The sequence below is a fragment of the Anas acuta genome, chromosome W (genome assembly GCF_963932015.1).
Source record: "Anas acuta chromosome W, bAnaAcu1.1, whole genome shotgun sequence".
Lineage (NCBI taxonomy): Eukaryota > Metazoa > Chordata > Aves > Anseriformes > Anatidae > Anas > Anas acuta.
The window spans coordinates 24123453-24136500 of NC_089016.1; the positions used below are offsets into that span (position 1 = coordinate 24123453).

General features: G+C 51.7%; 1 protein-coding gene and 1 long non-coding RNA gene across 2 annotated transcripts in view; both read left to right on the forward strand.

Annotated features, from left to right (window-relative positions):
- Positions 1–13048, forward strand: part of LOC137846788 (uncharacterized) — a 483557-nt gene that overhangs the window by 396939 nt on the left and 73570 nt on the right. The window lies entirely within an intron of this gene.
- LOC137847285 (adenosine 5'-monophosphoramidase HINT1-like) lies at positions 1548–4857 on the forward strand. Its single transcript, XM_068665574.1, has 3 exons — positions 1548–1690; positions 3890–3995; positions 4700–4857. Exons 1-3 carry the CDS (start codon positions 1554–1556, stop codon positions 4817–4819), a joined length of 363 nt encoding a protein of 120 aa, XP_068521675.1. The 5' UTR covers positions 1548–1553; the 3' UTR covers positions 4820–4857.

Consider the following 13048-nt stretch of genomic DNA (forward strand, 5'->3'; position numbering starts at 1 on the left):
TCAAAATCGCTTAGCTTTGGATTATTTGCGCAAGAAGGAGAAGTCTGTGGAAAATTTAACCTTAGTAATTGCTGTTTTATAGATTGGTGATGAAGGTGTTTCTTCCTAGTAGCTGGTAGAATGCTATGTTTTGGCTTAGGATGAGAAGAGTGCTGATAACATGCTGATGTTTTAATTGTTGCAGAGCAGTGCTTAGGCCAAGCCAAGGGCGTTTCAGCTTCTCACTCTGTCCTGCCAGCGAGCAGGCTGGGGGTGCAGCAAGAGCTGGGAGGAGGGCTGGACTGCTCGGGGTTAGGCTGGGCATCGGACAGCGGGTGGTGAGCAATTGCATTGTGCATCACTTGTTTCATACACGTTATTATTAGTAATACTATTATCATAACGATTGTCTTTATTGTTATTATTATTATTTATCTGTCTTTATCTCAACTCACGGGCTTCGCTTTCCCGTTTCTCTCCCCATCCCAGAGAGGGAGGGGAGAGGGTGAGCGAACGGCTGTGTGGTGTTTAGCTGCCGGCCGGGTTAAACCACAACAGAAGGAAAAGCTGTAAATGAACTTGTAAAAGAAACGAAGAAAATTGCACATGCCCCAGTTCAAACTCGCAATGGAATAATGGAATCGAGCTAGAAGGATTATCGGGGGGGGGGGGGGGCTTTATGGGTGTTGATTGGCTTACTAAAAGTGGGATGGTTGTACTGGGGGGATATGTGGAGGATTTTAATAATTCCATGTTTTACCAGACCAATACACTCGGTTATACAAGGAATGCAAATACCTGCGGTACCTGTTGTGGGAATAGAAATGTTGTTTTTGCAGAGTTCCGTTGTTTAGAGGGAAGGAACTTGGTACTGAGATATGCTTGCAGTGATAAGAAGCTTAGCAGGCGACCTCGTAAAATGCAGACAACCGGACTCCTTAGGACAATTAGGTGAAAATGGCGGTGTCAAGTCAGATAAGTGAAGAAACATTACCACATCAGATAGGTTGTGAACCTGGATTACCCCCTCAGTGGGGAAACAGGGGAGGGTCCTGTCATCAAAAAGCGTATAAACTGTGTTTTGGAACTAGTAGGCGCGCTCTCCTGCTTGTGGGGCGCCCGCCATTGCAATCAATCGCGAGTAAATTACTACTTCGCTGAGATCCTCGCCTGAGCCTAAGCTATCGGCTACGGAGCGTTTCTCACCCTCCCTTCCAACCCAAGCCACGCTCTGATTCTATGAGCGGAGCGCCTGTTCTGTGGAGCTCGTTTCCCAGCCGTGCAGGGCCCAGATTCCCTCCGCGGAGCCGCCCAGCCCGTTTTCGGGCGCCCACTTCCTCCCTCCCGGTCGGCTCCCTCCGCGCCCCGAGGGCACGCGACCTCCCTGAGCGCCGATAAGCACCGGGTCGACGGGAGCGGAGCCGCCGAGAGGGCGGGGACAAGGGAAGAGGGCAGGCGAGGCAGCCAATCGAGGCGCGGGGGCGGTCGGCGGCGATCTGTCGGCCCAATGAGCGCCGCGGAGGGCCGGGCCGAGTGCGGGAAGTGAGGGGGCGTTGTACCGAGCGGGCGCCGTCATGGCCGACGGGATTGTTAGGGCGCAGGCCGCCTGGCCCGGTGGCGGCGCTGCCGCTGCTTTCGGAGAGGTCGCCTGCAAGGGCAAGGAGGTCCCCGCCAACGTTCTCCGTGAGGATGAGCGGTCGTGGACGAGGAGGTAGCCGCGGCGTTGTTGTGCGAGTCTTTCCTTCCTTTCCCTCGGCCGCTCGCAGGCCCTCTGAAACGAGGGCCCGTCGCGGGTCCCGGGAGTGCGGCAGGGCGGGTGGTGGCCTTGCTGCGGGAGGGAGGGAGGGAGGGAGGGAGGGACGGTCGGTCGGTCGGTCGGTCGGTCGGGGTCTCTCCGGCTCGTGGCGCTCTCTACTGCAGCGCCTCTAAAACGCCGCGCTTCTTCGGTGCCTGCCCCCGGGGTGCCACGGCGCGTACTGGGTCGCCGGCGCAGTCGGTCTCCTTGGGGGTTCGGACTGTATGCATATAGGCAGTGAGCATCGCAGTAGTGACCGTAATCAGTCGTTTCTGCGCTGCTGATAGCCTTGCAGAGACGCCCCGGCTCGGCTGTGCTAGGCTTTGGTTATGGCACCACCCCCACCGCGCACACGAGCGCACGCTCTCTCCAAAGTGGCTTGTGAAAGGGAAGAATTGCAGCTTTTCCTAGCTTTCTTAAACGCCTAGAAACCAGTCAATCCCGCAGGCTGCGAGAGCTTCCCAGCTCTCATTTCCGTGCTGGAGGTGGGCCGTGATAAGAGCATGCTGGCAAGGTTCACTGATGCTGGTGCGCCGCAACGTGCTAGGAGCTAAGTGAGCAGCTGCGGAGAGTTATGAAAAAGTTGCAGATGTTATCTGCAAGGTGCTAACTTTAAGTTAGTGTCCAGCCTAACCGTTGTTGCTGTTCTTAAATTTGAAATGCTAAAGATAGGACAGCTAGGGATTTCCTCTGCTTCTGACGGCAGGGTTTATCTGCAGCGTGGAAAACAGGCCCTTAGTGAAAGGGGCTGCGTTGCCCGCTCTGCGTGCTGACTCGTAGAATGGTTAGGCTTGGAAGGCACCCTTAAAGATCATCTAGCCCAACCCGCCTGCCGCGGTCAGGGACGTGTTTCACTAGATCGGGTTGCTCAAAGCGTTGACGCGTTGCTTGGAACAGCGCTTTCTTAATAGGTCTCGGTAATGTTGCAGCTGCCGCCCGTTTGGAGTACTGGAAGCGTTCAACTGCTCTCCGGAAACTGTGCTTGCGGTAGCGCCCTGCCTTTACGAAAGGGTGCGTTTCCTGTCTCCTTCGTGTTGAAGGCTGCGCGAGGAGTCTGTGTGTGTGTGTGTGTGTGTGTGTGCGTGCGCGCATCTGTTTTGACTTGGCCGTACTGGCTGCAGCAACGTATGTAACCTGAACGCTGTGCTTGATTGGAGAACCAGGCCGTTAACTTGAGTCTGATGAGTGACTTGAGAGCAGACAACCTACTCTGACCGCTCTTAGTGCGACACGTTTCCTGGAGGACGAATTAGTTGCAGTTTCTCGCTTGGTCTTAACTTGGGGCGGGGGGCTTAGAACCACTTCTGGAGCGTAGTTGGCTCTAGCGAATGGTCTTGAATTTGCTTAGCTCACTGTACCGAAGGCCTGTTTCACGGTTGAGCGATGTTATAGGGAGGAGTGTGAGGAAGGCTTATAATTCTCGATTGTCGTGCAGTGAAAGGCGATGGTGAGTAAGAAGTACAAAGCATCTGTGGAATCGAGTCTTATCGGCAGTGTTTCAGTCGCATCTAAAACAAATAAAAATAGCGGAAGTCGCTAACCTGAAGTACTCGGCTGTCTCGCTGCCCCTGTCACCTTGCGCGCTGGATCCTGCTTCTGGTGCCATATGCAGTTTCTGTCTGCTGGTGATTTGGGGAGTTCCCTCGCAATTAGTTGCGAGTTGATGGTTTCCTACAGGTCGGTGGTATTTGTGTTTCGAAGGTGATGCCTTGGCCTCGGTCTGGAGGTGTCTGACGTCGGGCCGGCCGTAACGGGCTAATTTGGAACGTTCCTTCCCCTGAGTAGGTGGCGTTCTCGAGGACGGAGAGTTAATACGGCCTCAGCCGGATTACTCCAGGTTCTTTGAAGATGCCTTCCTGCTTCTGGCCGAGGCAACATTTGGACGTAACCGAAGGACGGTTAGCCATTGTTTGCCGCTTGTGTGTCTTGTGCGTAGAAGGTAGAGAACTTTGCCTATTCAAAGCTCGCTTAAGAAGAATGGCTGTTTTGTCGTGCGCGTTTGGGGCGCCTGATAATCTGCTTTGGTAGGGCGAGTTCAGTGGGGCATAGTGATTTGCTGAAGCTGTTGCCTTTCTCTGAAGCCGACTACGTTTTAACTGTTTACTCTTCCTCCAGTGCCTTGCGTTCCGTGATAGTTCGCCTCAGGCTCCAGTGTTTTTTCCTAGTCCTTCCTGAGAAGGTAGTTGTCCGGTTATGTGAAGCAGAAGATTCTGGCGGACCCGTGAGTACTGTGGGAGCTTTCTGTTCGCTAGGCTGGCTGTACCTGTAACTGGTTTGTAACTTCCTAGACTCTTTCCCGTCCCCTCTTTTCCTCTGGATGTTGCAGAGGGGCGCACAGTAGGCTATTTGGGGTTGTCCGATGCTGTAGTCTTTCGCCTCTAGCTTGTAATGGAGCTGAGCTTTTTGACTGAGAGCAGTGATATAAAGCGATGCTCGTCTCCAGCTACGCGCTTGCAGTGCAAAAAGCAGCGTTGTTCCGACGTGCGGTCTGATGCCCGTTTTCACGGTTTCCGGACAGCGGGGGTGGTGCCTTGACTATGCAGAAGAGGGCTTGGGGTTTGGTCAGGTCAGAGGCGAGGAAAGGGAAAGCTGTTTGAGCGGCGCTTGGGTGTTTGTTTTGCTGTTAGCTATGCAAGTCAAGTTCCAAGGCTCTGTGAGCTCACGCAAGAGAAAAGGCACCGTGAAGCTTTTATTTTCCGCCAGAGCGGCTTACGTTGCCCGAAGCTATGACGGGGGCTTTAAGCCCCGAGACAAATTCAGCTTCTGTGACTGTTTTGTAGTCTGTTACTGTCTAGAGGGTAATTCAAAGAGCAGCGGTTGAATTGTGAAGGATTAGCTAACCGTGTTCTGTGGGTGGTTCTCTGCTCGCGTTCATTCTGTGCGTCGTGGCGCAGCACGTTAGGTGACGTTATTTCCTTTTTCCAGCTTCTTGGGCGTTTCGTGGTTGTTGGCAAGAAGTGTGCTGCTAACCTGGACCTGACCAATGGATTCCGGATGGCTGTGAATGCCCACCCTCGGGCCCTTCAGACTATCGCCGCCGAATAGGTTTCATATGTTGCCCATCAGTCTAGCCCCTGTTGATGTTTGATTTATTATTTTTTTTGGACGGCTGTCTATGGAGGGTAAGAAAGAGCTTTGAGCAGCGTTTGCACAATAAAGATGGAGCATGGGGATATCACCTCTGTCTTGCGTGTCTTACCGATGGAAATAGTTCCGCAAGTTAAAACGGCGTCTCCCTGGAGCGCACGTGTGTAGAATGTTTTGGTCCGTTGACAGTGTCGTGTAGGTGGTGGTTTGCCCATTCATTTGGAACGCGAAGCTAGAAGCGCTCGGCGGTCCTGTGGGTCTCCGTCTTCCTAAGACGATCTAGGATGTGCTGTGTGTTTGAGGCCTTGCTATCTTCCCCCTGCTCCCAAATAAAAGGGCACGCTTTTATTGCGAAATAGCCGTGTTGAGGACTGGCAGATGTAGAACCAGAGAAGAATAAGGTTGGAAGAAAGCTTCCAGGCATTGTCTGTTGTCTGCCCCTGTCCCGAGGAGGAGGCAGAACAAGCTCTACCGGGTGTGATTTCTGACAGGTGCTTGTCAGCCTGTTCTTGACTACCCTAGGAGTTTTGCTACCGCTTTCTTTTCAGTCCTCCTCGTGGCTTTCGCAACTTTGAGAAGGAATTCCTCCCACAGGATGTAGAAGGCTCTGGGATTCTTGAGTCGGCTTCTGATAAGTTCGAGACTCGGCTGCCGTTCTCTTTATTTTTTTTTTTGCATTTATTTTTAGTGTCTTTTTTTTTTCCCCTAAACGAAGTCCGTTGTTCAGTAACTAGAAGAAGGATTAGGTAAAGGCACCATAAGGCTTTTAAATGCGATCACCTCTCGTGCTTTGTTAGACCTCTGGCTTCGCTCTGCTCCTTGTTTAATCGCGATTACATTCAAGGCTTACTGGAGCGTGGGAACGTTAAAATGCTATTAAATACTCTTAGTGTTTGAAACTTGCTAAATGAGATGATTTTTGTGACTCCGTTCCTCATAAAGAAACTTGATTCGTTAGCAGGAGAAATGATCTTTGTTACTGGATCTGTTTGCGGGGTTAACGATTGCAGCTGTGAATGACTAAAGTCTTTTGAGGAAGCTGAATGATAAAAACCAAACCAAGAAACAGCCCTTGGTCTACTCGAAATAATATAGGATTTGCCGTTTGTGGGGTCACGTGAAAATAGTCGTGCAAGTCAACTAGTTTGGGGGGGAGGGGTGGGTGAAGGTGGAGATGCTGTTGCCCTTTCAGAGAAAGCTTCTTAAGTTGGCACTTGACCAACTGTTCTATTTCCGTATTTTCCCTTGGTCTCTTTCATTGATCTGTTTTGTTGACCTAGAAGAGCCGATGGAACTGCTCAAAGAAACGTGCTCAAGTGGACCTTGAGTAAGTATTTACATGTTCAACTGTTCCCCGGTCGGTCTAGCTAATGCTATCAGCGCTTGTATTCTTTTACAAAAGATGTTTAATTCCCGAGACAGTAGAGGAGGAAGACCACTGGTAATCTCTCTGCTTAAGAGGCACTGTTAGGCAACCGCAGAAGGCGAAGAAACTTGCCCCCGAGGCACCAATCTGACCCTTCTTTTAGCCTGTATGCTTTCAAAGAGCATATCATAGAAGCATAGATTGGGCAGGGTTGCCAACCACTAGAACAGGCTGCCCAGAGCTGCATCCAGCCTGGCCTTGAACGCCTCCAGGGATGGGGCATCCACGACCTCCCTGGGCAACCCGTTCCGGTGCCTCACCACCCTCTGAGTGAAAAACTTTCTCCTAATATCTAACCTAAATCTCCCCTGTCTTAGTTTAAAACCACTCCCCCTTGTCCTATCGCTATCAACGCGTGTATTTTTACTCCTGTTTATACAGAATCACAGAATCGTAGGGGTTGGAAGGGACCTCAAGAGATCATCGGGTCCAACCCCCCTGCCAAAGCAGGTTCCCTAGAGCAGGCTGCCCAGGTAGGCGTCCAGACGGGCCTTGAACATCTCCAGAGAAGGAGACTCCACAACCTCCCTGGGCAGCCTGTTCCAGTGCTCCGTCACCCGCACCGTGAAGCTGTTCTTTCGCACATTGGTGCGGAACTTCCTGTGGTGGCTTTACCGTGCTAGGCAGCTAAACACCACAACCGCTCTCTCGCTCCCCCTCCTTAGATGAGGAGGGGAAGAAGTAAAGGAAAGAACAACTCACGGGTTGAGATGAGGATAATTGAATTAAAGGGAAAAAATAATAATCTTTCCTTGATAATAATAACGATTATTATTATTAACTAAACAATTTAACTAAAGGGGAAAAAAAGGGAAAGGGAAAAAAGGAAAAAACCAAAACAAATAAAGGCTACGTGGAAGTGCAGAGGAAAGAAATTACTCTCTACTTCCCACAAATGAGCGATGCTTGACCACGTCCTTGAAGCAGGGCCTCAACGCGCGTAGCCGGTGTTTGGGAGGAAGACCGACGTTTTCACAAGGAGAGCCCAGCCTTCCCCTCTTCTTCCTGTTTCCACCTTTTATTGCTGAGTGTGACATCGTACGGTATGGAATATCCCTTTGGTTGGTTGAAGTCAGCTGCCCTGGTGATGTTTGTCTTCTCGCTTTTTTGCCCACCCCCTAGGAGGGTTAGAGAGAGTCCTGATGCTGTGCCAGCGCTGCTCGGCAGTAGACGCAACACTGGTGTGATACCACTGCTGTTCTAGCTACAAGTGCAGAGCACAGCACTGTATGGGCTGCTGCAGGGAAAGTTAACATCCCAGCCAGACCCAGTACAGGCCGTTGCCCCTTGTCCTATCCCCACTAACCACTGCAAAGAGGGTGGCGAAATCCCACTGTCTCCCACGCTGAAGGTATTTGTAAACATTGATAAGATCCCCTCTCAGTCTTCTCTTCTCCAGGCTGAACAGACCCAGGTCTCTCAGTCTTTGCTCATAGGGAAGATGCTCCAGGCCCCGTATCATCTTTGTTGCCCTCCGCTGGACTCTTTCCAGGAGATCCTTGTCTTTTTTTGTACCGGGGAGCCCAGAACTGGACACAGTACTCCAGGTGAGGCCTGCCCAGGGCAGAGTAGAGGGGGAGGATCACCTCCCTTGACCTGCTGGCCACGCTCCTTTTAATGCACGCCAGGATCCCATTGGCCTTCTTGGCCACCAGGGCGCACTGCTGGCTCGTGGTCAACCTGTCGTCCACCAGGACCCGCAGGTCCTTCTCCGCAGAGCTCCTCTCCAGCAGGTCATCCCCCAGCCTGTACTGATACATGCGGTTGTTCCTTCCCAGGTGCAGGACTCTACACTTGCTCTTGTTAAACTTCATTTGGTTTCTTCCCGCCCAGCTCTCCAGCCCGCCCAGGTCTCGCTGAATGGCAGCACAGCCTTCTGGCGTGTCGGCCACTCCTCCCAGCTTTGTATCATGGGCGTACTTGCGGAGGGTGGACACTATTCCCTCATCAAGGTCGTCGATGAAGATGTTGAACAAGACCGGACCCGGCACCGACCCCTGGGGAACACCGCTGGTCACAGATCTCCAGCCGGACTCTGCGCCGCCGATCGCCACCCTCTGAGCTCGGCCAGTCAGCCAGTTCTCAACCCGCCTTACCGTCCACTTGTCTATCCCACGCCTTCTCAGCTTTGCTAGCAGGGTGTCGTGGGAGACAGTGTCAAAAGCCTTGCTAAAGTCAAGGTAGATGACGTCCACTGCTCTCCCTCCATCAACCCAGCTGGTGATGCCATCATAGAAGGCTACGAGGTTGGTCGAGCACGATTTCCCCTTGGTGAATCCATGCTGACTACTCCTCATAACTTTCTTCTCTTCCAGTGGCTTGGAGATGGCATCCGGAACAAGCTGTTCCAACAGCTTTCCAGGGACAGAGGTGAGACTGACCTTTCCAAGAGCTCCACATCCTTCTTGTGCTGGGGGCCCCAGGCCTGCACGCAGTATTCCGGGTGGGGTCTCCCAAGAGCAGGGTAGAGGGGGAGAATCACCTCCCTCTCCCTGCTGGCCACCCCTTTTTTTAATGCAGCCCAGGACTTAGTTGGCCTTCCGGGCTGCAAGCGTGCGCTGCTGGCTCACGTCCAGCTTCTTGTCCGTCAGGACCCCCAAGCCCTTCTCCGCGGGGCTGCTCTGAAGTTCTTCTTCTCCCAGCCTATAGAGATACCTAGGATTGCCCCAGCCCAAGGTCAACGCCTTGCACTTATGGCATCCCTTCCCTCTATTGTATCGACTGCACCGCTCAGCTTGGTGTCATCCGCAAACTTGCGCGATTCCGTCGTCTGTGCCATTGCTAAGGATGTTGAAGAGCACCGGTCCCGAGCCCGACCCCTGAGGGACGCCACTTGTGACCGGCCTCCGCCCAGACATAGAGCCGTTGGCCACAACCCTTTGGCCGCGACCAGCCAACCAATTCTTTATCCACCCAACAGTCAATCCTTCAAATCCCTACCTCTGCAATTTAGAGAGAAGAATGTGGTGAGGGACCATATCAAAGGCTTTGCTCGGTCCAGGTAGCGTATCCTATCCCAGGACTGGTTTCAGCCGTAAACAACAAACAGTTATGAAGAGAGATGTAGCTTTGTAAATGTTTTTGTTGCCTTGGGTGAATTGGTGTCTGGTCACGTTGATTGGCCCACGTGGTAGCTGGGAGATGGCCGACGGGGAGGACTGAGATGTTAAAGCTGCCTGTGGTTGCCTGCCCCCAGCCCCGTCCCCGTGGGCCATCCCGATGGCAGTAGCGCCCGCCTGGAAGCTCAAACTAAAGCGAGCGTATTCTGATGTCGTTACCCTCCAAGCCTGTCAGAGAGGCAGAAGCGCTGTGGCCTCCTCAGGCAGGAACTGCACGTGTGGGGACGGCCGCGTCCCTGCCGCCGTGTCGGGCCAGTTTGAGCTCCGCTCTCCGTGCGGCTGCAGGGCACCGCGGACCACGCTTGGGCAGCCTCGGGGGGCGCTGCCTAGTTTTCCAGAAGCTTCCTCCCCAGCTGAGCAGAAACCCAGTTGTGATGCGTCAGGGCTGAGCACAGGCTTTGTATTCCTTCCCGCCACCCCCTGCACGGGAGGTGCAGCTTTCCCCCTTGGAAACGTCAGCGGTTGAAGTGGGGCTCTCAGGGAAGGTTGTGGAGCAAGTTCTGAAAAGGTAAGATTGCCGGGTTTTAAGAATTGATCCGGTAACTCTGTGCACAGACCAAGGTAAGAAATGTTAAGTATTGCCTTGGGGGTCAGGTGAGACTCTGCGTGATGTGTGATTGAGACGTACTTTTGTACGAAGCGAGTGTGGAGTCCTGATCCGCGGTTCCGTGGCTCCGCGAGGGGCGCGGCCGGAGATGGACGAAGCGTGAGATAAGGGAGAGAAAGGAAGAGTCTCGGGAAATTTGGTGTACGGTAATCCTTGCACAGGGAAGTGCTTGGAAGTACACCAGGGAATCTGGTAAATTCATAGGTGTGTGGTAGCCCTTGCAGGGGGAAGTGCTTGGCAGTACACCCCCGTTTTCCAGAATCGGAACGTTAGTGCGAGGTACCCTGCAGGAGGGAAATTTCTGTAGCAGCACACTGACAAGGGCTAGGAAAAATGGGAAATATGAGTTCCAGGGGACAGGGAGATATCCCTGGGGGAGTGCCTACCAACAGTTCTTCCTGAAGAATGATAAGAAATTGGAAACATAATCCCAAAATTAGAGGAGATTGTAAAAGAAAAAAAATAAAATTAAATATTGTGTATCAGTCTGGACAAAAGAACCAATTAAGGAAACAGCAGTGTTTTGGCCAAAATAGGGGTCTGATGAAAATTCAGGCTTTACATTTATGTGTAAACAATAAGCTTCCTTTTTCGGAGAAGGAGCCAAGTTATGCTCCCTATAATCCTAATACCGTACCCGTGGCAGCAGCAGTCACTCCAGGAAGGGAGACAGGGACTGTAGTTAACACTGTCCCTAAAGAAGGATCGTGCTCTAGGCTCTGTCAAGAATTAGAACAAGGTAGAAGATATGTTGAGAATTTTGCCTTCCCTGGTACTGACAGTACTAACACTAACCGTGTATCCTCTTAGGTGAACTACCCCCCGTCCTTAGCAGCAGAGAGGTTAGGACTTTTAAGAAGGAGAGGAAGTGTTTATTCGAGGACCCCAAGAGCCTAGCTGAACAATTAGACCAGTTCCTACGACCTGACTTATACTCTTGGGGAAGGGAATTATGCCTGTAAGTATGTTGTTTACAGGGAAAGAAATGGGAATGATCAGGAGGAGAGCTGCTATACAAGAATGGGAAAGAGCTCATCCTCCAGGACCAGGGGTAATACCGGCAGAGCAGAAATACCCACTTGCCAATCCTGGCTGGAGTAACAATAGTGTGCAACACAGAAATCATATGAGAGGCTTGGGGTCAGAATGAGAAAGTACTCGGGGATGAGTCCCGAGGACCCGGTATCCCAAGGGCTCTTGAAAGTTCATTGTGTGATTAAAGCCTGGCGAGATACGCAGAAAATGCTCCAGAAGGTGGGGGGCTGTAGTGAACAGTCACTGGGGGACCCTCCTGCGGGAGGCCCTGGAGGTGTGTGTCCGGAGGGGAGATGAGAAGGAAAAGCAGAGAGCGAAACTAATGGTATTGACAGTGCAGCGGGTAGTGAGGCAGAGGGTTGGAGAAAGAGGAAGAAAATCTTCAGGGGGAGTCAGGGCCAGGATGGAAAGGAGAGGAAGAGAGATGAAGGAATGGCAGGCAAAGAAGGCTGCCTGTGTTGTGGCCTGAATCCTAGCAGGGACAGGCTTTGATAAGATGTTTTAAGTGTGACCAAGGATTCCCAGGGGATGCGATGTATGATTACATTGTACCAAGAAAAGACTGCCTGGGGAAATGAGGCCCGTAAGTCTCTCTTTGCTGTTCCTTGCGTGATAGCAACATCGCGGTTCCCCCTGCATTCTCTACAGCTATAGGTAACCATACAGCTTGCCTCTCACGGCAGGGTGTGAGTGCTGCCCAGCATCTGGGAGAATTTGCCTTGTGCTACCAAGGACTCGATGGGAAACTGCTCAAGACTTGAGATCCCCACCCAGGGCAGATCTCTGGTGGTACGGTGGAGGGAAGATCTTACGGTCCACCCTACCATATAACTGGGGAGGCACTTGTGCGCTTGTTCGATTAGCTATACCCTTCACCCTGGCATTTGAAAGAGAAACATCACAAATACCCAGAAGAAGTTAAAGAGGCTTAGGAGTATCATTCGATGACAGAGTATACATAGATTCTCTTGGGGTGCCTAGAGGAGTTTCCGATGAACAGAAAGCCAGGAATCAAATTGCTGCAGGGTTTGAGTCACTGTTCTGGTGGGTAACGATCGATAAGAATGTGGATTGGATTAATTATATTTATTCTAATCAGCAGAGAGTCATAAATTATACAAGGGATGCGATGAGAGGAATCGCTGAACAACTAGATGCCACCAGCAAAATGGCTTGGGAAAACAGAACATCGTTAGATATGATGCTCGCGGAGGAAGGAGGTGGGGTGTGTGTGTGAGATACTGAGCAACCATGGTTGCACTCTTATACCCAGCAATACTGCCCCAGATGGCTCAGTAACTAGAGCATTTGCAAGGGCTTACCACCCTTGCCAGTGAATTGGCAGAAAAAGTAGGCATATTTACATCCTTGATCGTAGTTGTAGGAGTTTTGACAGCCATTGGTTGCTGCGTTATCCCCCGTGTAAGAGGACTAGTACAGTGGTTAACTGAAACCGCACTATTGAAACAAATGACCATGGAGCCACCACCTTACTCAGATAAGGTGACAATGAGGAGATGGAAAGTGAAGGAGAAGAAGAAATCTACCAAATTACACCTTAGAGAAAGGTTTTTCAAAAATCAACGGTTTATAAAGAAGAAAAGGGGGGAATTGTCATTTATAACGGTTGGGGGCTCGTCCGGGATGGCTTTGGTTCCTGAATTCTGATTTGATCTAGGAGAGGCGCCCCACCATTTGGTGGCTCCTGTTCGAGTCAGGTCGGGACTAATGCCATCTTGAACCTGAATAAAGGTAAGCAAAGAATTTGATTTTGTTATGAGCTCCCTTGCCGGCTGCAGCACTGTATTTTGCCCGTAATTCTGCGCGCGAAGATCCGAACGAAGACGACGGAGTCGTAAGCATTTAAGGCGTGTACCATTCGGTTGCCTGTGTGTGTGAGAGTGTGACTGAGACGGAACTTAGTTCCGAAGCGAGTGTGGAGGTCTTCTAACCGCGGCTCCAGTCTCCCGCGAGGGACTTGGCCGGTGAAGGACCGAAGC